We start from the raw sequence: 25736 nt of genomic DNA on the forward strand, positions 1-25736 counted from the left end.
AGTATTATCCTTCCTATGTGCTATTTCTGCAGCATTTGGAACATTGTCTGGCTTCCACTTTACCCATACTTTAGCTCCCAATTTTATTCTATCAGTAGAATCAAACCATTCCTTTCAGAAGGAGGGTTAGTTTTCACAAGGGGTATTGTTTCATAAGGAATAATAATCACTTGAACTATTCTATCATTTTTACAAAACTGTATAGGTTTTTTTACCCAAATTCTGGAATGTCATAATAATTTCTCTTGATAATTGGAATTATCACTCCAGCTAATACATGTATTCCTGGAGCTGCTAATCCATTGTGCTATGCATGTGTGGGTTCGAATCCCATCCTTGTTGCCAAATGTATTAGCAAGGCAATAATCACAATATAGACGATAACTGTCAGTATGCCTATATAGTTCTGTATAGCAAAATATAAGAGACTCCCCATATAGAAGGTAGAAGAAGTAAATCATTTATTCAGACTCCAGAGAATCAGGTCCCAAAACCACTAAGTCCAACCCATCCAAGCAGCAAACAAATTCCAGAACTAGTAAGTCTACTTGATAATAATAGCAAAGAATCTAAAATACAACATCACAGCAGGGAGCCAAGCCATCCCATAACTTGAAGGGGCCTTGCCACCAACAATCACTCATAGCACAGGCAGCACCCATCTGATCTCTCCACTCTAACCAACTGCTCTGGGAATTACCTGCTCCACCCTTCCTCCAAGCTCCTCCCACCACATGTGGCTTAGGTCACATTGGCCTATTACTGGGTGGGACAGATCTTAAAATTTAAATTACCATTACAACATCCTGCTTGGGCATCCTGGTGGTGCTGCTTTCCGATTGGCTGAGTATTGTGGTCCTGTCTAAGGCTAGATGGATGTAGTTGTGGTTGAATGTATAGACATACCTGCTGTTTCTGTGGGAAATATGAAGAATGGGTCTGGGGGCAGTGGCTAACTAGAGGCAGTAGCTGGGATTCCATCACATGGACATGGCTGCTTGTCTTTGAGAAATATGAGTTCATGGACACACCTGTTGTTCTAGTGAGCAGTGAGGCATATATGAAGAAATTAGGATATTGAGTGTGTGTGTGGGGGGGAGTGGTTAGTGGCTAGGTAGGGGCAGTGGGCCTGCTCTTCAGTGGAGACTATGAGGAAGTTAGAATATTGGGGCTGGGGGCAGCTTTATTAGGATTCCATCATCTGTATATAGTTTGTGCAAAACCTGAGTCTTTTAGCTGCTGAAGTTAAAACAAAGAGTGTATGACTCCCTCAACTCCCATGAGGAGTCTTGTTTTTTTTAAAAAAAGAAACTATTGTTAACCACAAATTACATTGAATAAGTGAATTGGTGTGGACTTTCTGCTCATTTCTAATTATTAATAATTAAACTAAACTTTTGAAGCTAAATGTAAAAAAAATTCTGGCTGTTTCAAATCACAAGGTAATTTCCTGTTGCAGGACCCTCCCTCTTGGTAGGAGCTTTCCTATAGAGGAGAAAACTAAAGAGTAGTTATTTTGGTTTACTTTGTTTAATGTAATTGGCATGTCTATGGAAAGTTGTGTTAATTAAATCATATTTTAAATACATCAGAGAAGTTTATAGGACCTTTGTAGTATATTCTTTCATAAAGCAAAGCCTCCTTTTATACATTCATTTAATAGATGAATCCTCTTGTTAGTGCAAATAATCATTCCCTTATAGATTAGTTGGGTCTTTTTTGTTTTAAATAAACGTTTTGTATATTTGGTTTGTCAAAACAGAGCACCCGTGTAGTTAAAATAATTTTTTTTGCCATTTTCTTATCATTTGGTAGATTGTTTTGAGACTTCCTATACAGACTCCTAATCAAAACTGTCACAGTGACTCCATGCTCATTGGATTACCAAACAAAGCCATTCAGTTGCTTTTAATAGGAATATGCCACCCACTTATGAAGAGGAGAACTTGTCCTCCAAAGACCTGAAATTAGACTTCCATTAGTACCTCAGTTAGGCCAGAAATGTAGCTTACATTGATCCTTCCTAGGTCCCTTCTTAGATTCAGCCCATTCTTCTAATCTCTTGAAGTCTTTTTGGATCCTTGTTCTTTCATCCAACCTGGAGGAAAGGGATTAAATCACTAGCCCACCAGGAACTAAAGTCACCAGCCTAGAGTATGAAGAATCAGTGTTCTTCTTTACCTTTGTGAAGAATGTTTGTTGCCTAAAATAATTACTGGCCACAGAATGGCCTTTTTTAAAGCACATCTGTGTAAAAAAGCTTATCAAGGGTGACTGAATGTGCACAGTAATTGAAGTAATTATGGTCATTTCTCCAATCAAGGCCACAGCCCCTGAGCTACCTGGGTCTTTTAGCAACTGGGTAACTAATCTGGCAAACAGCTATGTTTGGGGACCTCTTGTGGCTGGAGAACAGACTTCACTGAAAGCATTTAAAGTGCACATAGGGCATTGGAACAGAGACTGGATCATCAGTGTAAGGAATGAGTGGTTAGAGAGCAATTAGAAAAGTTTCTTTTATTTTTTCTGTAAGGCTTTGTGCTATTTCACCACAGTCAATTCAGGAAAAAGACTTCTTTCCTTCACCCTCCAAATTTGATCCTCCTCTATACCAAAGAAGTACTTGCACAAAAATACCAATGATAGTGACTTTACCTGACAGTTCATAAAACATTCTCCCCTAGTGGTCTCCACCTTCTCTATCACAAGTGGTAACATTTTTTTATTTCATTTTTAATTTATGGAATAAAACAAGCATTTCCATCACACAGTATAATAGAAAAGATGATTGTACACAAAACTGCAAATCTACTATGCACAACTTGTCTTCCCTTTCAAATATACAATAAAATTATATAAAGTTCTTTTTATTTCTTTCTATCCCCTTTCCACCTTAGAGATGGCTACCATTAGACACAAATAGGTGTGTGTGTGTTTTATATGTATATATGTAAATTTATTCTATGCATGCTTCAATTTATCAGTTTTTTTTACTGGTTGCAGATAGCATCTTTATTCATATGTCCTTTATAGTTATTTTGGGTATTTGTAATAGATAAAGTAACATATTCACTCAAAGTAGGCCTTAAAACAATACTGCTGTTACTATATACAATGGTTTCTTTGTTCTACTTTTTTGGGTCTTTATTATTTCACAGAAGTCTTTCTATGTTTTTCTAAAATCATGTAGCTCATTATTTCTTATAGAACAGTAGTATTCCATCACAATCATATACCACAACTTGTTCAGCCATTCCCTAATTGATTGGCATCCCTGAAGTTTCCAGTTCTTTGCTACCAGAAAAAGAGCTGCTATAAACATTTTAGAACATATAGGCTCTTTTCCTTTATCCCTAATTATCTTTGGAGATAGACCATGTAGTGCTATTGCTGGGTCAAAGGGTAGTTTAAGTACTCTTTGGGCATAATTCCAGATTGCTCACCAAAATGGCTAGATCATTTTATGATGGCACCAACAATGAAATAGTGTCCTAGTTTTTCCACATCCCCTCCAACATTTCTCACTTTCCCCGTCTTTTGTTTTAGCCAATTTGGAGGTGTAAAATGATATCTCAAGGTTGTTTTAATTGACATTTCTCTAATAAATAATGATTTAGAGCATTTTTATATGACTATAAATTGTTTTGATTTCTTCATTGGAAAACTGCCTGTTCATATCCTTTGACCATTTATCCATTGGGTAATGATTCATATTCTTACAGATTTGGCAAAGTTCTTGATATATTTTAGATGTGGGACCTTTATCAAATAAACTGTCTATAAAAATTTTCCCCCAATTTTCTGCTTTCCTTCTAATCTGGGCTATATTTGCTTTATTTTCACAAAGCCTTTTTAATTTAATGTAATTGAAATTACCCATTTTATACCTGACTTTGCTGTCTATCTCTTGTTTAAATTGTTCACCTATCCATAAGTCTGGTAAGTAATGTTCAACTTTGTTTTCAGTTACTCATAGTTCAGTGTCTTTTTTGTTTTTTGAAAAATTATATTTTTGTAATTTTGCGTGTTATTTTCTGTTGGGTCTGCTTATTTTACACTGTGTCAATTAATGCATATCTTCCAGTGCTTCTCAGAACTCCTCATATTTGTCCTTTTTACCCTTTATAAATGACAGTGTTATTATGTGCCATTTTTTTTCTAGCTGTCCTTTACTGGTGAGAATTCATTTTGTTTCCACTTCTTTGCTGCCCCAAACAATGCTCTTATGAATGTTTTTGTGCAAAAACTCAATTGTGGCCTTGGTCTGGTTGTACAGAAAGGGAATGGCAACAAGGTACAGTGAGAATATCCCTAGATTTGAAGCCAGGAGGACCTGGTCTCAAAGTGCACATCTACCATTTACTCCTCTTTTGAACTTAATTCACTTTCTCCCTCTGAGCCTCACTTTTCTAATATGCAAAATGAGAAAATTGGACTCTGAAGTCCCTTCAGGCTATAAATATATGACTTAGAAAGTCATGGTCCTTTAACACCCTTTTCAGCAGAAAAAAATTGTACACATGCTGTTACAGACAGGAGATTGTAGTCCCCCATGCTCACCTTTGCTCTTATGATTCCAGGAGCATTGAACACTGTTTAGTTCAGAGCAGCACATTTTAAGAAGCACAGGGATTGGATGAAAACAGGAAGGAGGCTGCCTTAGTTGTAAAGAGATCAGACTGATTGGGCAATGGAACTGGTCTTGTTTAGACTGGAAGAGAAGACTTAGGACCACAGGATAGCTATCTTCAACTATTTCACTTTCATTGTTTATTTCAGCAAGTAGAAAAGGAATTAGCCATACTGCTGCTTCAGCTCAGAGGGCAGAAGTAGGAGCCATGGGTGTACATTGTATAAAAAAACACACATTTAAAATTGCTGTCATTGGAACCATTTACAACAATAAGCATTTATTAAGCACCTACAAAGTGCCAGGCACTGTGGTAAGTGTGGAGGACACAAAGGATGGCAATAATGGCTCCCACTCTTAAGGAGCTCACAAACTAATCAGGGAGGAATATTTTTCTAAAAAAAATTTATTCATTTAATTTTTAATTTATGGAATAAAACAAGCATTTCCAAAACATAATATAAAAAAGTGATTGCACATGAAGCTGCAAATTTATGATGCATAACTGGCAATTCCTTTTAAATATATAACAAAGTCATCATGTACATTTCTTTTTTTCCTCCTTCTTTCCCCCCTCAACCCTAGAGATAGCTACCATTAGACAGAAATGTCTGTTTCTGTTTGTGTGTGTGTAAAATCATTCTATACATAGTTCTATTTTTCAGTTCTTTTTTAGTTGAGGAATTCTTAAATCCCTGGTGTATACCAGACACTGTACTGAGATACAAATAAATAAATGAAACAATCCCTTATGAGAAGTGAAGCATGGAATGACTTAGGAAACAAAGGTTCAATCTTTTGGGCATATCAATTTTATATTAAGCAAGGCATGATACTTACAGAACAAACTGGGACCAGGTCCCTTCCTCAACTTAGGGCTGGACCTAGAATATAGGAGGAGATATACTTTTATACATGAAAAATAAACAATAACAAATAATACATTATTAGGTAATCTAATTTCTAATTGGATGAAAGATTAGGGTCTTTCCTTGTTAAGGGGTGGGGACCAACAGGTTCAGTTTCCTGAATTCAGAAAAAGAGGTGTCCCACTCCCCCCAACTATCTGCATACAATCAAAGGAACATGTAAACAATTTCGAATTGTTTACTATATGGCCAGTTTTCAGAGAAAACATACAAGTTGCTTGAGATATAGAATTGTGAGAAGTCCTTACATCAGTCTTTTGGGATGTGACTGGGTTTCTGGTCTCTGAACAGCAGGTAGAGGTGTTCTGGTTTCCCAGCCATGCAGGGCTAGGTTCAAACAATTCAATAAGGTTTTCTCCCAATTCCCACAATTGAATAACTTTTTCTCACAAGACAGAAGTTGGACTAGACCTGTAATTGAACCAAAAAAAGGACTGAGCTACCTCCAGAATTTAGTCACAAAATGGAGTTAGTGTGGTTTACTGAATTGCCTCAATCCCCTGTACGAATTGCTGATTCAGTGCCCTCCTTTCCTTCACCCTCCTGGCAAGCAGTTTACATTTCAAATTCAAAACACTTAGAGCTATAGCTCGGTAAGCACAAATGTTTCTGGTATTTCAGGAATCAGTGACATTCAAGGATGTGGCTGTGGAATTCACTAGAGAGGAATGGGTACAATTGAACCCATCTCAAAAAAAGTTGTACAGGCATGTGATGCTGGAGAACTATAGGAACTTGGTGTCTTTGGGTAAGAAAAACTACCCATTTGGAGTCTTTCAAGACTTTAACAGTTGTTCTTTGGCATACAAAAGTAAACTATTCCTAATGCTTTTGTAGCCAAGACACAGATTACTTGTGCTACCTGTTTCCAGAAAAATGGTCTTTGCTCAATATGGCTGGAAATTGATTTCTTAATTTGTTGTTATCCTTGAGAATGTATCTTCCCCTCTCTGTTGCTTCAAATCCAAGATTTTCTTTTTAAGCCCAATGTAGGTTTCATCATGCACAATATGCCCACTGTCTCATCAGGGAGTGAGTCAATTTAATTATTTTTCCTAAGTTTCACTCAGTAATCCATTCTACCCTAATATAGGATATCCTTCAGTGGTTCTTTGCATTATTCTTGAGGTCTTCCTAGCAGGCCTACTTTTTTCTCAAAGAGGGCTTAAACCAGTTTTGAATTCTTTTATTAAGTTTTATGGATGCTTTTTTAAAAAAAATTAATTTCTCCTCCCCCTGACAACTCAAAAAAAAAAAAGAAAGAAAAAACACTACTTCTCCTTCCACCCAGCCCATTGAGCCCCACATGTTTGAAAAACAAAAGTCTCAGACAAAATCAGCTAACATTGTGCCCTTGGTGGTATAAGACATATTCATCTCCCTTATTCTCCCACTTTTCTACTAAGAGTTGGAAGGAATATTTCATCTCTCTGTTCTACGATGGAACTCTGAGATGACTCCCTAGCACTTTTTCATTTTTAAGGAACAGGATTTGCAGTTTCAAAACCAGATGTGATCGACCAATTAGAGAGAAATGAAGCATCTTGGATATCAGAGGCAATTATTTCCAGAAGCAGCTGTCCAGGTGACTACATATAAACCAAGCAGATGGATCATTGCAAACCAGTAATCTGTTGGTCATTTTAAGTCAAAGATCTTGTTAAATGTTGAACAGAATGGCCTATCAAAGCTTCTCAGTCCTGTTGAAAGTAGCTGAGACTTTCAAACTTCATTTTTTTACTTCAACAAGTTCCTTTTCTTATGCATCTCTTTGCTGAAATGTACCTCCACCCTCAAAGAAAGTTGTTGTCTTAGTAGAAGGCAGTTATTTCTCTTTTGTTCCTTGAAGATTACCTTCTCTTAAGCAGGTATTCTCCTGCCTCACTTCCATGGATTCATTCTCCCTTTAAAAATAACTGTATTATTTGAAACGTTAAGTAATGTGCTCTTTTTGCTTCTTAGTTCTCTTCTGATATTTTCCTTTGTTTTGTTTTTATGATTATGGTGCTTTGCTGCTATTACTTTTAAAAATTTCTAATCGTAACCTCATTCCCCTTTCTTCATTCTGTCATGTTATGTGTCATCCAGTTTTTCTTCATGCTTTGAAATCATGTTTATAAAGGCACATTAATATGTTCATATGACAGAATTTACGTAGCTATAACCCCATCATGGGACCTATAGGTTTTCAGTATTTTGCTGTTTCACAAAAAGGTGTTGTGAAAAACTTTGGAAGAATGCTTTATTGGCTTTCAGTAACGTTGAGGAACCAGACCTGGTACCAAAGGATCTGAACAGTTTTGTAGCTCTAGCTGAAATTGCTGCTCCTTTTCAGAAAAATGGCAGCAGCAGCTGAGTAAGTAGCTATTTCAAAATTTATCATTTTAAGGTAACTTTGCTAATCTGATGACTTTATTGCTACCTCCATATTGTTTTCCTTCTTACTTCTTTAATTACCAGAATTTGAGTAAAGTTTCAGGTAATTATTAATCATTTCTCTTGTCAAAAATACCCGTATGTCTCACTCTTAGTGATTTCAATCAAAATTTCTTTACAAAGTAGGTACGCTAGATTTTTAGAGGCAATTCACGGCAACAGTTGTCCCATTTTCCCCCTCGTATCTCCTCTTTATTCCGTTTACTTCCTGTATCTATGTCTCTTCCTCGCTCTAAACTCTGTTCTCTTTTCTTCCTGTTCAGTCTTTTTTCTGCCTATTTTCACCCCAGATGACAAGGATACATTTGCAAGTCTCAGTCATCTGTTTTTTTTCTGAATAGTCTTATTCCATTCAAATGTCTCCAATTAAAGAAGAGTAAGGGTTCATTCATCCCTCCAGGCTAATTCATCCTCAGTCAAATCATTTACATATTACCTTTGAGTCATCGTAATTTCAAATAAGATAAAATTGGTTCTTGGTGAAAAACTAGCGAGACCAGCCTTTATAAGTGAGAAAGCGAGAGAAAAGCTCTAAAACCTTTGAGCAACTAAGAACCTTGGGAAAGGGTGAAAAAGGCAGGGTTTACCAGCTTCTTATTCTTCCTTTCAGAGAGCAGAGAATTTACTGGAGATAAACCTCCTGAATGTAATGAATGTGGGAAGGCCTTGTGGAGCAAGGAGCATCGAATGCAGTGAATGTGGAAAGGCATTCAGATATAAGACACACCTTACAGTGCACCAGAGAATTCATATTGGAGAGAAACCTTATGAATGTAGCAAACGTGGAAAGCCCTTCAGAAGGAAGTCACATCTTACTGTTCATGAGAGAATTCACGCTGGGGACATCCTTAATACATTTAAGGAGTGTCATAAGGCTTTCCCCTACAACTAAGATTTTATTCGACATCAAAAATTCATACTAAAGAGAAAACTTATGAGTATAATAAATGTGGGAAGACCTTCAGAGTGAAGTTACAACTTATTCAACACCAAAGAATTCATTCAGGAAAGAAACCTTAAGAGTGTAATGAATATAGGATGGCCTTCAGATGCACGACACTATTTTATGTCCATCAGAGAATTCATCCTGGTAAGTTTCTTCATGAATGTAAGCAGTGTCAGAAGACCTTCCATTGCAATTCAGATCTTATTAGACATCAAAAATTCACGTTGGAGAAAAACCTTTGTATGTAGTGAATGTGGAAAGGCCTTCAGGAAGAAGCTACATCTTAATTGTGTATCGGAGGATTCATACTACAGAAATTTCTTTATGAATGTGAGTAGTGGGGGAAGGCCTTCCATTGCAAGTCAAATCTTTCTCAACTTCAAATAATTCATGGATTCTGAATGTAATACACACGGGAAGGCCTTCCACCTAAATGTATCTTTTACTCAATACCAGAGCATTCATACTGCAGAGAGGCCTTATGAATGTGGGAAGACCTTCAGCCTGAAGACACAACCTGCTCAACATCAAAGAATTAATTCTGGAGAGAAACCTTTGAGTTTGGGGAGGCCTTTAGACAAAGGACACTACATTATGTCCATTAGAGAATTCCTACTAGAGTGATTCTTCATGATTATAAGGAGTGTGGGAAGATTCCCCCAACTGACTAGACTGTGATCCTAAATCCCTAGATGTAGTTCAGATATTCCTTATTTAGGCACCATAGGAGAAGAAGATATCCCTCCCCTCTGTGGAGGTCTGTAAAGGGGCAAAGATTTAGTTTTATGGTGGCAGCAGAGCCAAGATGGTGGCTGGAAAGCAGGGATTGCTTAAGCTCTCCCTCAAAATCACTCCAAACACTTGTGAAAAATGGCTCCAAACAAATTCTAGAGCTGCGGAACCCACGAAATAGCAGAGGGAAACAGGTCTCCAGCCCAGGAGAGCCTGGATGGTCACCGGGAAGGGTCTATCAAATGGTGCTGAGAGCAAAGGGCAGCCCAGCATGGGCCGTGCCGAGACAGACCAGACCCAGAGTCAGCCAGCCAGAACAGGTCCTGGGGCCATGAAACAGTGAGCTGTGGCAATTACTAGACTTCTCAACCCGCAAAAGCCAAAGAGCAGGTTAGGGGGAAATTGCAGGATCCAGTTCAGAGTTGTCCGGCCACCAGCTCTGGGGGTGGAGGAGGTGGTGCAGCAGTGGCAGTAGCAGCAGCAGGAAGCTCCAGAGGCTGCTTCCAGAGCTCCAGGGTCAGCTGCTTCCCAAGTCCCTGGCTCACACAGAGGGAGGAATGTAGCAGCGGATCAGAGTGGGAGTGCAAGGAGCACTTTGTGGGCACAGAGGCAGATTCTCTTGCTGTCCCCTGCTTGGATCTGTATTGTGGTCCTGGCTGGTGTTTCTTAGGGGAGGAGGAGTGCTGCTGTGACAGAGCCTGGGGTGACGGTGGGGTAGAAGTAGCTCCAAAAACAGCAGCGGTTGGACCCTAAAGCTTGGGACAAAGTACTCGCTACTCTACAAGGAGTCATGTTCTGACAAAAAGCTCAAGGTCAAGTAGTTGGCTGGGAACATGAACAGGCAGTGAAAACACACTCAGACTCTAGATTCCTTTTTTGGTGACAAAGAAGATCAAAACATACAGCCAGAAGAAGTCAACAAAGTCAAAGAGCCTATATCAAAAGCCTCCAAGAAAAATAAGAATTGGGCTCAGGCCATGGAAGATCTCAAAAAGGATTTGGAAAAACAAATTAGAGAAGTAGAAGAAAAATTGGGGTGAGAAATGAGTGATGCAAGAAAACCATAAAAAACAAGTCAACGACTTGCTAAAGAAGACCCCCCAAAATACTGAAGAAAATAATACCTTAAAGAATAGACTAACCCAAATGGCAAAAGAGCTCCAAAAAGCCAATGACGAGAAGAATGCCTTGAAAGGCAGAATTACCCAAACAGAAAAGGAGGTCCAAAACACCACTGAAGAAAATGCCCCCTTAAAAATTAGATTGGAGCAAGTAGAAACTGATGACTTTATGAGAAATCAAGATACCAACCAAAGGAATGAAAAAGTGGAAGACAATGTGAAATATCTCATTGGAAAAACCACTGACCTGGAGAATAGATTCAGGAGAGAGAATTTTTAAATTACTGGACTACCTGAAAACCATGATCCAAAAAAGAGCCTAGACATCATCTTTCAAGAAATTATCAAGGAAAACTGCCCTGATATTCTAGAACCAGAGGGTAAAATAGAAATGGAAAGAATCCACAGATCACCTCCTGAAAAAGATTCCGAAAAGAAAACTCTTAGGAATATTGTCGCCAAATTCCAGAGTTTCCAGGTCAAGGAGAAAATACTGCAAGCAGCCAGAAAGAAACAATTTGAATACTGTGCGAACACAATCAGAATAACACAAGATTTAGCAGCTTCTACATTAAGGATCGAAGGGCTTGGAATACAATATTCCGGAGGTCAGTGGAGCTAGGATTAAAACCAAGAATCACCTACCCAGCAAAACTGAGTATCATGCTCCAAGGCAAAATATGGACTTTCAATAAAATAGTGGACTTTCAAGGTTTCTCAATGAAAAGACCAGAGATAAACAGAAAATTTGACTTTCAAATACAAGAATCAAGAGAAGCATGAAAAGGTAAACAAGAAAGAGAAATCATAGGGGACTTACTAAAGTTGAACTGTTATGTTTACATTCCTACATGGAAAGATGATGTGTGTAATTCATGAGACCTTTCTCAGTATTAGGGGAGTTGGAGGGAATGTAGACAGAGGGCACAGGGTGAGTTGAATATGAAGGGATGATATCTAAAAAAATGAAATAAATTTAAGGGGTGAGAGAGGAATATATTGAGAGAGGGAGAAAGACAGACAGAATGGGGTAAATTATCTCCCATAAAAGTAGCAAGAAAAAGCAGTTCTGTTGGAAGGGAAGAGGGGGCAGGGGAGGGGGAATGAGTGAATCATACTCTCATTAGATTCAACGTGAGGAGGGAATAGCATACACACTCAATTGGGTATCTTACTCCACAGGAAAATAAGGGGAATGGGATAAAAAAGGGGGGGATGATAGAAGGGAGGGCAAATAGGGGAAGGAGGTAATCAAAAGCAAACACCTTTGAAAAGGGACAGGGTCAAAGGAGAAAACGGAATAAAGGGGGACAGGATAGGATGGAAGGAAATATAGTTAGCCTTTCACAACATGAGCATTGTGGAAGTGCTTTACATAATGACACGTGTGATCTGTGTTGAATTGCTAGCCTTTGACCTTGGTGGGACAGAGCCAAAATGGCAGCTGAAAAACAGGGACTTGCATGAGCTCCCTGCCAGGTGCCTCCAAACCCTATAAAAATGGCTCTGAACAAATTCTAGAACTGCAGATCCCACAAAATAGCAGAGGGAAGCAGGGCTCCAGGCCAGGACAGCCTGGATGGTCGATGGGTGAGTTATATCGTGCACGGAGCTGGGAATTGAGGGGAGTGGAGCCCAGCGTGGGTGGTGGCAGGACCAACCAGACCAGGAGCCAGGTGGAACAGGCCCTAGCACCCTGAATCAGTGAGCTGCAGCAGTTACCAGACTTCTCAACCTACAAACACCAAAGACAACAGAGAAGGTTAGTGGGAAAAGCTGCTAGGGACAGAGTGAAAGGAGTTTGTGGTTCAGCCACTGCCCCAGGGGCAGTGGGGGTGGTATAGCTATAGAACTACAGCTGCAGTTGCTTCCAGCCCCAGGCCCACCTTGGGGGAGGAATTAAGTGGCGGATCAGAGCAGGAGTGCAGAGCCTGCTGAAGATCTAAGTCCAGTCCAGCTTGGTGGTTCTTGGGGGAGGAGGAGAGCTGACTGTATAGAAATAGCTCTGAAAACAATAGTGCATCCCCTCAAGCTTAGAACAAAGTACTCTTTACTCTACAAGCAGTCATACCCCGATGAAAAACTCAAGGGTCCAGTAAGTTGGCTGGGAACATGGCCAGGCAGTGAAAATGGACTCAGATTCAGTCTCAGACTTTGGAATCTTTCTTTGGTGACAAAGAAGACCAAAACATACAGCCAGAAGAAGTCAACAACGTCAAAGAGCCTACATCAAAAGCCTCCAAGAAAAACATGAACTGGTCTCAGGCCATGGAAGAGGTCAAAAAGGATTTGGAAAAGTAAGTTAGAGAAACAGAGGAAAAATTGGGAAGAGAAATGAGAATGATGCAAGAAAACTATGAAAAACAAGTCAATGACTTGCTAAAGGAGATCCAAAAAAATAATAAAGAAAATACTGAAGAAAACAAAACCTTAAAAAATAGACTAACTCAAATGGCAAAAGAGCTCCAAAAAGCCAATGAGGAGAAGAATGCCTTGAAAGGCAGAATTAGCCAAATGGAAAAGGTGGTCCAAAAGACCACTGAAGAAAATAAAATTAGATTGGAGCAAGTGGAAGCTAGTGACTTTATGAGAAATCAAGATATTATAAAACAGAACCAAAGGAATGAAAAGTGGAAGACAATGTGAAATATCTCATTGGAAAAACCAGTGACCTGGAGAATAGATCCAGGAGAGATGTTAAAAATTATTGGACTACCTGAAAGCCATGATCAAAAAAAGAGCCTAGATATCATCTTTCAAGAAATTATCAAGGAGAACTGCCCTGATATTCTAGAGCCAGAGGGTAAAACAGAATTGAAAGAATCCACAGATCACCTCCTGAAAAGGATCCCAAAAAGAAAACTCCTAGGAATATTGTTGCCAAATTCCAGAGCTCCCAGATCAAGGAGACAATACTGCAAGCAGCCAGAAAGAAACAATTTGAGTATTGTGGAAACACAATCAGGATAACACAAGATTTAGCAGCTTCTACATTAAGGGATTGAAGGGCTTGGAATATGATATTCCAGAGGTCAATGGAGCTAGGATTAAAACCAAGAATCACCTACCCAGCAAAACTGAGTATCATGCTCCAAGGCAAAAATGGCTTTTCAATAAAATAGAGGACTTTCAAGCTTTCTCAGTGAAAAAACCAGAGCTGAATAGAAAATTTGACTTTCAAACACAAGAATCAAGAGAAGCATGAAAAGGTAAACAAGAAAGAGAAATCATAGGGGACTTACTAAAGTTGAACTGTTTTGTTTACATTCCTACATGGAAAGATGATGTGTATGATTCATGAGACCTCAGTATTAGGGTAGCTAAAGGGAATATACATACATACGTATATATGTATGTGTGTGTGTGTGTGTGTGTGTGTATGTATAATGTGTGTGTATATATATATACGTGTGTATATATGTGCATATATACATATGTATGGTGTGTGTATGTATATATATATATATATACACACACACACACACACACACACATATATATATATAGACAGAGGGCACAGGGTGAGTTGAATACGAAGGGATGATTTCTAAAAAAAATCAAATTAAGGATGAGAGAGGAATATATTGAAAGAGGGAGAAAGGGAGAGATATAATGGTGTAAATTATCTGGCATTAAAGTGGCAAGAAAAAGCAGTTCTGTAGGAAGAGAAGAGAAGGCAGGTGAGGGGGAATGAGTGAATCTTGCTCTCATTAGATTTGACCTGAGGAGGGAATACCATTCACACTCAATTGGGTATCTTACCCCACAGGAAAGAAGGAGGAAGAAGATAAAAAGGGGGGACAATAGAAGGGAGGGCAGATGGGGGTGGAGGTAATCAAAAACTTTTGACAAAAATAAAGGCATAAAGGTATCTATTTAATTTCTGCTTTAGTGTAGAAATCCCAGAAAGGCCTCTTGTTCCATAACAATGTTAGAGCTAAACATCTATGCCTGGAAGCACTGAACTCTATGAGTTTCACTCCATCTCCCCATGATTCACCCTCTGATACCATAGCTTTGCCGTTGAGTTCCCCCCATCCATAGGATTGTTCTTCTCATGCATCTCTATACTATATCACAGCCTCCCTCTCTTCTGGGAAGGCTTCTGTGCTTTTGTCTACACTATACTCAATTTATCCCTATTCCCAGGGAACCACTCCACTTAAGTTTCTCTCCAGTTAAAGTTGTACCTCCATGGGAAATGAAGTCTTGCTTTCCTGCCTACCGCACCACTGTTGGCATTCGTTGGATCCCTGACTGGTACTGCAGCCACCTTTGGCATCCTGTACCTATCTGTGGGGAACCTCTTGGAAGAACTAGCCATGGGCCTGGCATGTACAGTGAAGCTTGTCACTAGCCTCCAAACACAGGTCGACTCACTTGCTCTCATGGTACTGCAAAGCCATTGGGTGCTGGATGCCCCAACAGCCCAGAGAGGGTGGACTTGAGCCAACACTAGGAAGGAATGTTGTTTCTGTGTCAACCAATCCTCTCAAATAGAGGAAGACCTTACTGCTCTAAGTAAGCTGGCAAAAGATTTATGGAATAGGGACCAAAACATTCTGAAGTATGTTTTCCTCTCAACTTCCTCTGGGCTACTCTCCTGGTTGCCAGGAAAACCTTGGCAGCATTCTCCATTCTGCCCTCCTTGGTTTGATGTTTGTTTTTTGTTTTTTTAAATTTGCCTTGTCATCTACCTTGGCATTAAACTTGTAACTTACTTATCCTTACATGAAATCAAAATCATATTTCTGATGAATGTTCCTCATTGGCCGTCAATGGTAGTTCGGAGAATGAGAAGGGAATTATGACTTTTATAATAATTGACGTGTATAACGAATACACTAAAAATTTAGATTTCTCAGATCTGCTTCTCTTGTAAGTCAGAGCTTACAATGTAGCTGGAAAATATTAATCAAATTTGACAATCCCAGCTTAAGTACCTGAAATGAAGCAAACCAAAGATTGTAGAACCTGTTCTTGTCACAGAACTCTGGTGCCCCTCCATAGGGAAGTTGGTCAGGATGCCCAAAGACTTGACTCCTGAATTGTTATATTGTGGGATTTGTGGATTTCTCCTGGGAAACCACTAAACCATTGTTTGTAATCCACCTTTCCCCCTGCCTGCCCATTTGTGATTTATGTATATAATCCCTGTCTTCACTTCAGCAAGGTGGAATTCCATCAGAAAGAGTGGCGATTTGCAAATGTGTTCCTCATAATGAAACAAATTAATTAAACGGCTACCTGATTACTGGCACTTTGTCTCTGGCTTATTTCGTCATTCTTAGGTTAGAGACTGGCTCAGTACAATCCTGTTAACACTTTGCGAAAACACAGCCCAGACCACAGCAAAGCCTTCCGTCCTCCCGGGGTCCCTGCTGGCGGGCCGGCACCCTCTCGACCTCTCCTCCTGCCCTGGGTCCACTCGCGTCCTGCCCCTCAGGCCTGGAAACTCCCGGGAGCTGAGCGAGCGCTCTGTGCCTCCACCCCCCAACTCTTGGTTTCCTTCGTCGGAGCCGCCGCTTCCCTTCGTGGTTGCGTCACTTCCTTCGGCAAGATGGCGGCGCACACGAAGCATTTCCTTAGAGCTGCAGCCTGTTGGGACTGGCTGCCTGAGGAGAGACCGCGGTCTGGAACCCCACTCCTAGTGACTCCCCGTGTGCTCTGGGGCTGTGAAGACCTCGCACGAGGTAAGGGAAGCAGCGGAGAGGGCAAGGTTCCAAGTCAACCAGGAACGGGAGGGGCGGGGCAGGCAGGGAGACCGGACCGTATTCCAGGGCGAGGGAGGGGCCGAGCTCCAGGCATGCGCAGAAGGCGCCTCAGCCTCCAGACTACCGTTCCCAGGAAGCCTTGCGCGCCTCGGGGGGCATTTTCCAAGCCTAAGGGAGGGAAAGTTGGGCTTCCGTCTTCCAATGTCACTTACTTCTTGTTTCTTCTCCGCCTCTTCCAAGCTTGTTGGGGGAGGCTTCCCTTCCGTGGTCCTGAGCTCAAGTGTGACGGGGTGAGGGGCAGCCGAGAGCACGGGTGCGGAGGGGTCGGGGCCCCGGGGGCTGGTTGGGGAGCTCGGGGGGAAGGGGAGGGGCGTCCGCCCGAGGAGGAAGGAAGCCCCCGGGGACTTCCAGGGGTCTTGGAGAGGGTTGGAGGAGGAGCAGGCGGAGGTGGGGTCTGGGGGGTGGGTTCTAAGCCTCCTTAAGTCAAAGCCGCGTCACGTGACCCCGGTCAGGTCCTGCCCCTCCAGGCCTCGGTCCTTCCCATGTGCCCAGGGTCCGAGAGCAAGTGCTCCCAGTGTGTGTCCGTCTCTTCCTCTGTCCTGCCTTCCCTGTGGCCCCATCTCCTCTTTCCGGCATCCTCCGGGGCATCGCCTTCTCTGGGAACCTTTCCCTGATGTTGCTGGGGATCCGTGTCCGCCGCCCCAACCCCTGCTGAGAGGGTCATGTGCTTTCCAGTTGTCTCTAAAGGGACATGCCTGCCCCCCCCCCCCCGAGAAATGACTTTATTTCTGCATCGCCCCCCGCAACACCCTCCCTGATCCCGTACCGCCCCCCCCCCCACTAATTTTTCTAGTCTCTGAGCAGGGCAGACCCATAGAGCGGCCCCTCATTTTCATGGTTCCTCTTTGCACCCCAGCTCTGCCTTCTGTGGCCTCTGCCCTGCCCCTGTAGGTGGGAACCTTGAGGAAGAGGGAATGGCTCCTATGCTGACAGCCAGGCCTGGACAGGTGAGTGCCACCTGCTGCTTTCCTGAAATACAGTCTCAGGGCAAAGACCTGGATATGACTTTCTCTTATGCTACAACCCTAGAAAATGTGAGAATCAAAGAATCATATATTTAAAGTTAAATGACAGCATAGACACCAATTTATTCTCTTTACACATACACACACACACACACACACACACAAATACCTTATATTTATTTTGTGTTGTTTTTTTTTTTTTTAGTTTTGCGTTCCAATACTTTCCGTCCCTCCAATCCTTCCCCCTCCTGAGAAGGCAAACAATATGCATGTGAAATAATGCAAAATATTTCCATATTAACCCTGGTCAAAAAAATGTGAGAAAAACGAAAGTGAAAAGAATATCCTTCAATCTGCACTAAGAGTTCATCAGTTCTCTCTTGCTTTTAAAAAAATGAGGCCTTTGGAATTTTCATGGATCATTATATTCATCAGAGTAGCTAAGTGTTTCACAGTTGATCAGTGTTGTAATATTGCTACTACTGTGCCAAGTCTTACAGTTCTGTTTCATTTTCACATTTACTTAACTTTATTTTTAATTTGTGGAATAAAACAAATATTTCCATAACATAATAAAAAAAGGCAATCGCACATGAAACTACAAATATGTTACGTACAACTTGCTATTCCTTTTAAATATGTAATAAAGCTATCATGTAAATTTTTTTTATTTTCTTTTATTTCTTCACTCCCGCCCCCATGGCTAGCATTAGACACAAATAAGTGTGTTTGAGTGTGTGTATATAAGTAATATATAATTATATATGCACATGTTCATAAATGTATATGTTAAATTATTTTATACATGCTTTTGTTTATCAGTTCTTTCTCTGGATGCAGATAACACCTTCATAGTTAATTTGGGCATTTATGATAGTCAAATTAACATTCATTTAAAGTCGTTTTTCAAATAACATTGCTGTTACTGTATACAGTGTTCTCTTGGCTCTGTTCATTTCACTCTTCGTTATTTCGTGCAAGTCTTTCCATGTTTTTCTAAGAGCTTTGAGTTCATCGTTTCTTACACCACAGTAGTACTCCATCACAGTCATATACCACAACTTGTTTAGCCCTTCTCCAGTTGATGGGCATCCCTGCAATTTCCAGTTCTTCTTTTCCAACATAGAGAGTTGCCATAAACATTTAAGAACATATAGGTTCTTTTCCTTTTCCTTAATTTCCTTTGGGAATAGACCTAGTATTGGTATTGCTGGGTCAAAGGATATAAGTCACTTAATAACTCTTTGGGCATAATTCCCAGTTGGTCTCTAAAATGATTGGATCAGTTCACAATTCCAGCACAGTGAACTAGCATCTCAATTTTTCCACATCCCCTCCAGATTTGTTGCTTTCTCCTTCCATCATTGTAGCCAAACTGATACATATAAAGTGACATCTCAAGGTTTTTGAAATTTTCATTTCTCTAATCAACAGCGATTTAGAGCATTTTCTCACATGACTATAAATTGTTTTGATTTTGTCATTGGAAAACTTTATATCCTTTCACCATTTATCAGTTGTGGAAGGATTCATATTCTTATAATTTTAACAAAGTTCTTTATGTATTTCAGATACAAGCCCTTTATCTGAGAAACTGTAAAAATTTTTTCCGCCATTTTCTGCTTTCCTTCTGATCTTGGTGATGTTCATTTTATTTGTACAAAACTTTTTTGATTTAATGTAATTGAAATTATCTGTTTTAAACCTCACACTATATCTCTTATTCATAAATTGTTCACCTATCCATAAGTCTGATAAGTAATACCTTTGACATTCTTCCAATATTCTTGTGATACCTCTCTTTATATCTAGCTCACGTATCCATTTTGAACTTATCTTGGTAAATGGTGTAAGACATTGGTCTGTGCCCAGTTTCTTCCATTTTGCTTTCCAGTTTTCCCAACAATTTTTACCAAATAATGAATTCTTGTCATCCCCAAACCTTAAGTCTTTACCCTTGTCAAATGAAAAGTTGTTAGATTTGTTTGCTGCTGTAAATTGTATGTCTACTCTCTTTCATTGGTCTGCGTTTCTTTTTTGTAGCCAGTACCAGATAGTTTTGATAATTAATGCTTTGTAATGTAGTTAAAGTCTGGTACTACAGAACCTCCTTCCTTGACATGTTTTTATTAGTTCCTTTGTTATTCTTGACTTTTTATTCTTCCAAATATATTACTTTTTTTTCCTAATCCAGTAAAATATTTTTTTTGGTAATTTAATTGGGATGGCATTGAATATATAAAATAATTTAGGTAAAATTGCCATTTTTATTATATTGGCCCTCCCTATGCATGAGCAACTAGAATTCCTCCAGTTATTTAAATCTTTTTTGTGAAGAGTTTTTGTAATTTTATTTGTATAGACCCTGGGTTTGTTTTGGCAGGTATACTCCCAGGTATTTTATACTATCGAGTTATTTTAAACAAGGTTATCTTTTACTGTCTTTTCTTGCAGGGTTTGGTTCTGTGACATATAGGAATGCTGATGAATTGTGTGGATTTACTTTGTAACCTGCTACTTTATTAATTGTTTCAATTAATGTGTCTGGGATTTTTCGAGTATATCATCTGCAAAAAAGAGATATTTTTATTACCTCATTCCCTATTCTGATTCTTTTTCTTCTCTTATTGCTATTGCAAGGATCTTCAATACAATACTGAATAATATTGGTGACAGTGAGCATCCTTATCTTAGTTCTCTATTACAAACAATGCTTGCTGGTCATTTTAGATAAAGGCTTTTTATCCATTCATTTTTATCAATTCAGTAAAGATCCATTTATACCAATATTGTTAAGTTTTTTTTTATAGAAATGAGTATTGTACTTTATCAGAAGTCTTTTCTGCATCTATTGATATAATCACATGATTTTTAAGACTTTTATTATTGACATAATCAATTACTTTAATAGTTTTCCTTATGTTAAATTGTTCCTGCATTGCTGGTATCAATCCTACTTGATCATAGGGTATAATCTTTGTAATATATTGTTGTAACCTTTTAACTAGTCTTTTATTTTGGATTTTTGCATCCATGTTAATTAATGAAATTGGTCTGTAGGGGCAGCTAGGTGGTGCAATGAGTAGAGTACCAGCCCCGGAGTCAGGAGGACCTGAGTTCAAATTCAGCTTCAGACACTTGACACACTACCTGTGTGACCTTGGGCAAGTCACTTAACCCCAATTGTCCTGCCTTCCCCTTCCAAAAAAAAAAAAAAAACAAACAAAAAATTGGTCTGTAATTTTTGTTTTCCTCTAACTGGTTTTGGTATCAGTAACATATTTGTTTCATAGGAAGAGTTTGGTAGGATCCCTTTTTTGCCTGTTATTCCAAGTAATTTATTTAATTTTGGAATTAGTTGATTTTTAAATGTCAGATAGAATTCACTTGTAAATTCGTCTGGTCCTGGTCCTTTTTCTTAGGAAGCTCATTTATGACTTGTTACTTCTTTTTCTAAAAGAGGTCTATTTAGATATTCTATTTCCTCTTCTGCTAATCCAGGCAATTTATACTTTTGTAAATAGTCTTCCATTTTACCTAAATTGTTAAATTTATAGGCATATAATTGGGCAAAATTAATTCCTACTAATTGTTTTGATTTCATCGTTGTTGGTGTTATATTCACCCTTTTCATCTTTGATACAAGTGATTTGATTTTCTTCTCTCTTTTTATAATCAAATTAACTGATTGTTTATCTACTTTATTTTCTGTTTCATAAAACCAACTCCTAGTTTTATTTATTAATTCAGTGGCTTTTTTATAGTCAGTTCTATTAAATTCACCTTTAATTTTTAGTATATTGATACCCAATTCATTGGTCTTTTTTTCTCTATTTTATTGAGGTAAGCATTTAGAGAGATACGTTTTCCTCTGATCACTGCTTTTGCTGTATCCCGTAGGTTTTGATATGTTCTCATTTTTTTGTCATTTTCTTTAATAAAATTATTGTTTCTATGATTTTCTTTAACCCACTCATTCATTACAACTAGATTGTTTAATCTTCATTTAGGGTTTTTTTTCGGGGGGAGGGGGGCAAGGCAGGACAGCTGGGGTTAAGTGACTTGCCCAAAGTCACACAGCTAGTAAGTGTGTCAAATGTCTGAGACTGGATTTCAACTCAGGTCCTCCTGACTCCAGGGCCAGTGCTCTACTCACTGTACCACCTATCTGCCCCTCATTTAGTCTATGTTCCTGTGGTCCCTTATTAAGTATAATTCTTATTGCATTGTAATCTGAAAAAGATAGTTTTAATATTTCTCATTTTAACTGTAAAATGTTCATATTTCAAAAATGTATGGTCAGTCTTTGTAAAGGTTCCGTGAACTGCTGAAAAAAACATGTATTTCTATTTCCATTCAATTCTCTCCAGGTATCAATTGTATCTACCTTATCTTAAATTCTATTCAGTACCTTGATTTGTTTCTTTTTTTTTTCCATTAGATCTAGTTTTGAGAGGGGAAGATTAAAATTCCTGACTATTATGTATCACTATCTCCCCTTGTAATTCATTTAACTTTTTTGGTAAAATTTTAGAAACTATAGTATTTGGTGCATATAGATCCAGTATTGATGTGCATTCTGGAAAGATGGCAGAGTAGGTCAGAAGTTTCTAGACTCTCCAGATTTCCTTCACAGGCAGACAGAAAATTACCACAAAATGAAGGGAGATCAACAAAAATAAAGGGGTAAAGCAGGTGTCCTCCTAAGACAGTCACTTGAGAGGACCTCAGAAAAATGAGGATTTTTAAGGGTGATGTTTAGCTTAAGTGAAGAGTAATCACCTGCTGGCACATACTCCACTGAATCAATAAGTATCAGGCCCTGGATCAGATCTGTCAGGAAGCAGACAAGAAATTTCACCTCACACACTTTTACTTTAAACTTTCATCTAAGGAACGGGAGATGGCTAAATGCCAGAAGATTGTAGAATCCCTCTTCTCCTCCCACCATCCCTAGCTATAGCTGTTGGTGAAGAGAAAAAAGCACATGCCCAGTGAGTACAGTACCACAGGGAGGAAGAACATTTTTGTGGCACCAGGGGTGGGAGTTCTAACTGTGGTTTAGGGGAGGAGAGACGTACCTGAGCCATTTGACAGAATTCAAAAAATAACAGTAGGGCACCTGAGGCCTAGGGCAACATTACCCACAACTTGAGATTAAAACTTGATGATGATAATAAACTAAAAATAAATAAAAATCAAAATGAACAAGAAAGGAAAAAGAACCTAACCATAGATAGATACTTTGGTGAAAAAGATCTGAGTTCATATTCAGAGGAAAATAGTGAGGTCAAAAAAACCACTCCTACCCCACTCAAATATTCACAAGTGCGAAAAGAACTCTAAAATGAACTTAGAAGGAATTAAAGAAGGAATTAAAAGATCAAGTAAGATTGAGGGAAAATTAAGACAAAAAATAAAAGCAATTTAAAAATCATGAAAAGAAAGTTAACCAATTAGAAGAAGAGGTTTACATTTTTTATTTTTTTTCCACTTAATAGTTTTTTTAAACATTTTTTTCTTATTATATATATAGATAATTTTCAGCGTACACTTTGGTAAGATTTTGGATTCCAAATATTTTTTCCCTCCTTTCTTTTCCCCTCCCCAAGAGGGTAAACAATCTGATATAGGTTATACATGTACAATCATATTAAACATTTCCACATTAGTCATGTTATGAAAAAAGAATCAGAACAGAAGGGAAAAACGATGAGAAAGAAAAAAATGAAAATGAAAATAGTAGGCTTTGATCTGCATTCAGACTCCATAGTTCTTTCTCTGGATATGGATAGCATTTTCCATCATGAGTCTTTTGGGATTGTCTTAGATCATTATATTGCTGAGAAGAGTTAAGTCTATCAAAGTTGATCATTTCACAATGTTGCTGTTACTGTGTACAATATTCTGATTCTGCTCACTTCACTCAGCATTAGTTCATGTAGGTCTTTCCAGGTTTTTCTGAAATCTGCCTGCTCATCATTTCTTATAGCACAATAGTATTCCATTACATTCATTTACCACAACTTTTTCAGCCATTCCCCAGTGGAGGGGCATCCCCTCAATTTCTAGTTCTTTGCCATCAGAAAAAGAGCTGCTATAAATGTTTTTTAAAATGTTGGTCCTTTTTGTATGATCTTTTAGGGATACTGACCTAGCAGTGGTATTGGTGGATCAAAGAGTATGCACAATTTTATAGCTCTGTGGGGATAGTTCCAAATGGTTCTCCAGAATGGTTGGATCAGTTCACAACTTCACCAACAATGCATTAGTGTCCTTATTTTCCCACCTCTTCTCCAACATTTATCATTTTCCTTTTCTACCATATGAGCCAGTCTGATAGGTGTGATATGGTACCTCAGAGTTCTTTTAATTTGCGTTTCTCTAATCAATAGTAAATTAGAGCATGTTTTTATTGAATTTCTTCATCTGAAAATTTCATGCTCATATCCTTTGACCGTTTATCAGGCAATGACTTGTATTCTTGTAATTCGACTCAGTCTCTATGTTTTAGAACTGAAACTTTTATGAGAAACACTGGCAGTAAAAATTGTTTTTCAGCTTTATGCTTTCCTTCTAATTTTTATTGCATTGGCTTTTGCAAAAACCTTTTTAATTTAGTGTAATCAAAATTATCCATTTTGCATTTCATAATGTTCTCTATCTCTTGGTTGGTCATAAATCCTTCCCTTTTTCATAGATTTGACAGGTAATCTATTCCTTGCTCTCCTAACTTGCTTAGTATCATCATTTGTGTCTAAATCATGTACCCATTTTAACTTTGGTATATGGTGTAAGATGGTGGTCTATGCCTAGTTTCTGCCATACTGTTTTCCCAGCAGTTTTTGTCAAACAGTGAGTTCTTATCCCAGTAGCTGGAGTCTTTGGGGTTTTCAAACAGTAGATTAGCATAGTCATTGCCAACTTTGTCTTCTCTAAGTGATTCTACTAATCCACCATTCTGTTTCTTAGCTAGTACCAGATAGTTTTGATGATTGCTGCTTTATAATAGTTTTAGATCTGGTACAGCAAAGCCACCTTCCCTTGTATTTCTTTTCATTAATTCCCTTGATATTCTTGACTTTTTTGTTCTTCCAGATGAATTTTGTTGTTATATTTTTGTGGCATTAACGTAATTAAAGATCTTCCTCACCCATTAATGACATTAATAGGTCTCAGGTGGAGCTAGTTAAGGGAGGCTTCTTTGTAGGAAGGCCCACACCCTTTTGCTAATTAGGTCACAAGGGTTGTGAAGTCCTAGGGCTCTGAAAAGGGCATATATACTCTGAGGGTAGCCAGAAAGCTGGAGGAGAGGATTCAGGCAAGCAGACAGCTAGGATTTATGAGTGAGTGTTTACAGGAAGGCCTCAGCAGAGGGGAAGATTATGGGATGGCTTGGCTCTCTGCTGTGATATTGTGCTTTAAGTTCTTTGCTGTTTTGATGAAGGGGACTTACTGGTTTGGGGATGGAATTGCTGCTATGTTGAATTGGAGTTGCTGGTTTGGGGATTTGATCCTCTGGTGCCTGAATAAATGTTTTACTACTTCTACCTTCTATATAGAGAGTCTTATATTCTGCGATACAGAACTACACAGGCATATTCATGGTCACCATTGGTATTGTAACACTTGCCTTACTGGTACAATTTTCTAGCTCTGTAAAAATTTTTTTTGGTAGTTTGATTGACACAGCACTGAATATGTATATGTGTGTGTGTGTGTGTGTGTGTGTACACATACAAATTAGGTAGAATTGCCATTTTTATTATATTCGCTTAGCCTACACATGAGCAGCTGATATTTTCCCAGTTATTTAGATCTGACTTTATTTGCGTGAAAAGTATTTTTTAATTGTGTTCATGTATTTTCTGGGTTTGTCTTGGCAGGTAGACTCCCAGATACTTTATGTTGTCTACAATTTGGTTTTTTTTTTTCCTGGAATTTCTCTTTCTGTCTCTTGCTGCTGCACTTTGTTAGTAATATATAAAAATCCTGAAAATTTATGTAGGTTTATCTTGTATCTTGCAACTTTGTTAAAGTTAATTATTTTATTTATTTTTTTTTCTTAAATTTATTTAACATATTTAGTTTTCAGCATTGATTTTCACAAGAGTTTGGATTACAAATTTTCTCCCCATTTCTACTCTCCCCCCCACTCCAAGATGGCGTGTATTCTGGTTGCCCTGTTCCCCAGTCAGCGCTG

At 38.8% G+C, this 25736-nt stretch overlaps 1 protein-coding gene across 1 annotated transcript in view; it reads left to right on the plus strand.

Annotated features, from left to right (window-relative positions):
- Positions 1-6162: 6162 nt before the first annotated feature.
- LOC118842732 (zinc finger protein 420-like) overlaps positions 6163-25736 on the plus strand; it is a 39646-nt gene continuing 20072 nt past the window's right edge. The window contains exons 1-6 of the mRNA XM_036750106.1: positions 6163-6307; positions 8606-8687; positions 15002-15185; positions 16086-16394; positions 16476-16798; positions 17425-17515. Of these exons, the coding sequence (XP_036606001.1) occupies positions 6163-6307; positions 8606-8687; positions 15002-15185; positions 16086-16394; positions 16476-16798; positions 17425-17515 (1134 nt within the window). The remainder of the gene's footprint in view (positions 6308-8605; positions 8688-15001; positions 15186-16085; positions 16395-16475; positions 16799-17424; positions 17516-25736) is intronic.

Source organism: Trichosurus vulpecula, chromosome 3, assembly GCF_011100635.1.
Source record: "Trichosurus vulpecula isolate mTriVul1 chromosome 3, mTriVul1.pri, whole genome shotgun sequence".
In the NCBI taxonomy this organism is placed as follows: domain Eukaryota; kingdom Metazoa; phylum Chordata; class Mammalia; order Diprotodontia; family Phalangeridae; genus Trichosurus; species Trichosurus vulpecula.